This window comes from Nannospalax galili, unplaced genomic scaffold (genome assembly GCF_000622305.1).
Source record: "Nannospalax galili isolate Female #2095 unplaced genomic scaffold, S.galili_v1.0 scaffold877, whole genome shotgun sequence".
Classification (NCBI taxonomy): domain Eukaryota; kingdom Metazoa; phylum Chordata; class Mammalia; order Rodentia; family Spalacidae; genus Nannospalax; species Nannospalax galili.
Window position 1 is genome coordinate 168,409 of NW_008339926.1, and position 1,511 is coordinate 169,919.

General features: G+C 40.1%; 1 protein-coding gene across 1 annotated transcript; it reads right to left on the bottom strand.

The window, feature by feature from the left end:
• Nucleotides 1-360: 360 nt before the first annotated feature.
• LOC103735506 (olfactory receptor 14J1-like) lies at nucleotides 361-1,302 on the bottom strand. Its single transcript, XM_008834803.1, has one exon. It carries the CDS (start codon nucleotides 1,300-1,302, stop codon nucleotides 361-363), a length of 942 nt encoding a protein of 313 aa, XP_008833025.1.
• Nucleotides 1,303-1,511: the final 209 nt, after the last annotated feature.

A 1,511-nucleotide genomic window follows, 5' to 3' on the forward strand; every position in this document is an offset into this window, starting at 1 on the left:
AAATATCACATAGTGAGTTGTCAGCAAATACAATCTCTCCTTCTACTTATTGTAATATTGTCTATGAACATGTTTTTAAAACACATATGAGGATTTTTGGCAATCTATACATGTGCCAATATTAGGAGACTTAGGAGGTATGGGGTTTATATTGCTAGATTATAATCATTTATCTTCTGTTAACTTGAAAGGACAAAACTGAATCTAAAAAGATGAAAAATCACATCAATTTTATTATAGAATAGATTTATAATATTCTTTGTCTAGACAATATCTTATGTATGTTAACATTACATATTAAAGGCATTAAGCTACTAAAATTGTTCCTTGTGTTTAACAGTGCCAGCCACTAAAAACAAATTAAAATAATCTTTTTCTAGTGAATTCTCCACCTAACAGTAATTTCAATACAGCCCCCTTCATAACCTCATTCCTCAGACTGTAGATAACAGGGTTCAAGGTTGGGGGTAATACTGTGTAAAAGATAGAAAGAAGGAGGTCTAGAACAGGTGTTAAGTCTGAAGTTGGCTTGAAATATGCACAGACACCTACGAACAGAAAAAATGAGACCACACAGAGGTGGGGCAAGCAGGTGGAGAAGACCTTAGATCGACCTTCCACAGAGGGCATCCTGAGGACTGTGGAGAATATCTGGATATAGGAGAGGACAATGGCAACAAAGCAGGCAAATGCCAGTAAAGACATGAAAGCAGCCACGCCAACCACTCCAAGGTAATCATTGGAGCAGGAGAGCCTGAGCAATTGGGGGACATCACAGAAGAACTGGCGGATTATTTTGACCCCACAGAATCTGATAGACAATATGGTTGCTATGTACAAGGTTCCTGTGATGCCTCCACTTATCCACACAACTGTCACAGCCCATCTGCATGTCCTGGCATTCATGATGACCTCATAGTGCAGTGGGAGGCAGATGGCCACATAGCGGTCATAGGACATCACTGTGAGAATGGCCACCTCAGCACAGCCCAAGGATGTGAAGAAGAACACACACTGAGCATAGGAAATGTATCCACTGCCAGTCATGGAATTGTGAATAGACTGGGGGATAGTGACAGACAGGGAGGAGATGTCAAGAAGGGAAAGGTGCTTCAGGAAGTGAAACATTGGAGACTGGAGTTGTGGGTCCAGTGTTGTGATGATGATGATGAATAAGTTACCTGTCAAGCCCAACAGGTACATCAACAAGAAGAGCAAAGCATGTAGGGTCTGCAGGTTCCGGTTGTCAGAGAACCCCAGGAGGAAGAAGCCACTCACTGTGGTTACATTTGTCATCATCATTTAAGAATGGAAATTGTGCGTGCAGCTGAAAAATGAAAACATGAGATGCAGTGGAACAATAGTGTTGAAATCATAAATCCATCTAATTTTTCATATTTCAACATCTAATGCTGAAGAACTTATCAGATTTTAAAACCTGAAAAATGTGCTCTAAAAGGTGAGCATCTCTAGGATACAACATGCATTTTTTCCATTCATGAAGCTTATAG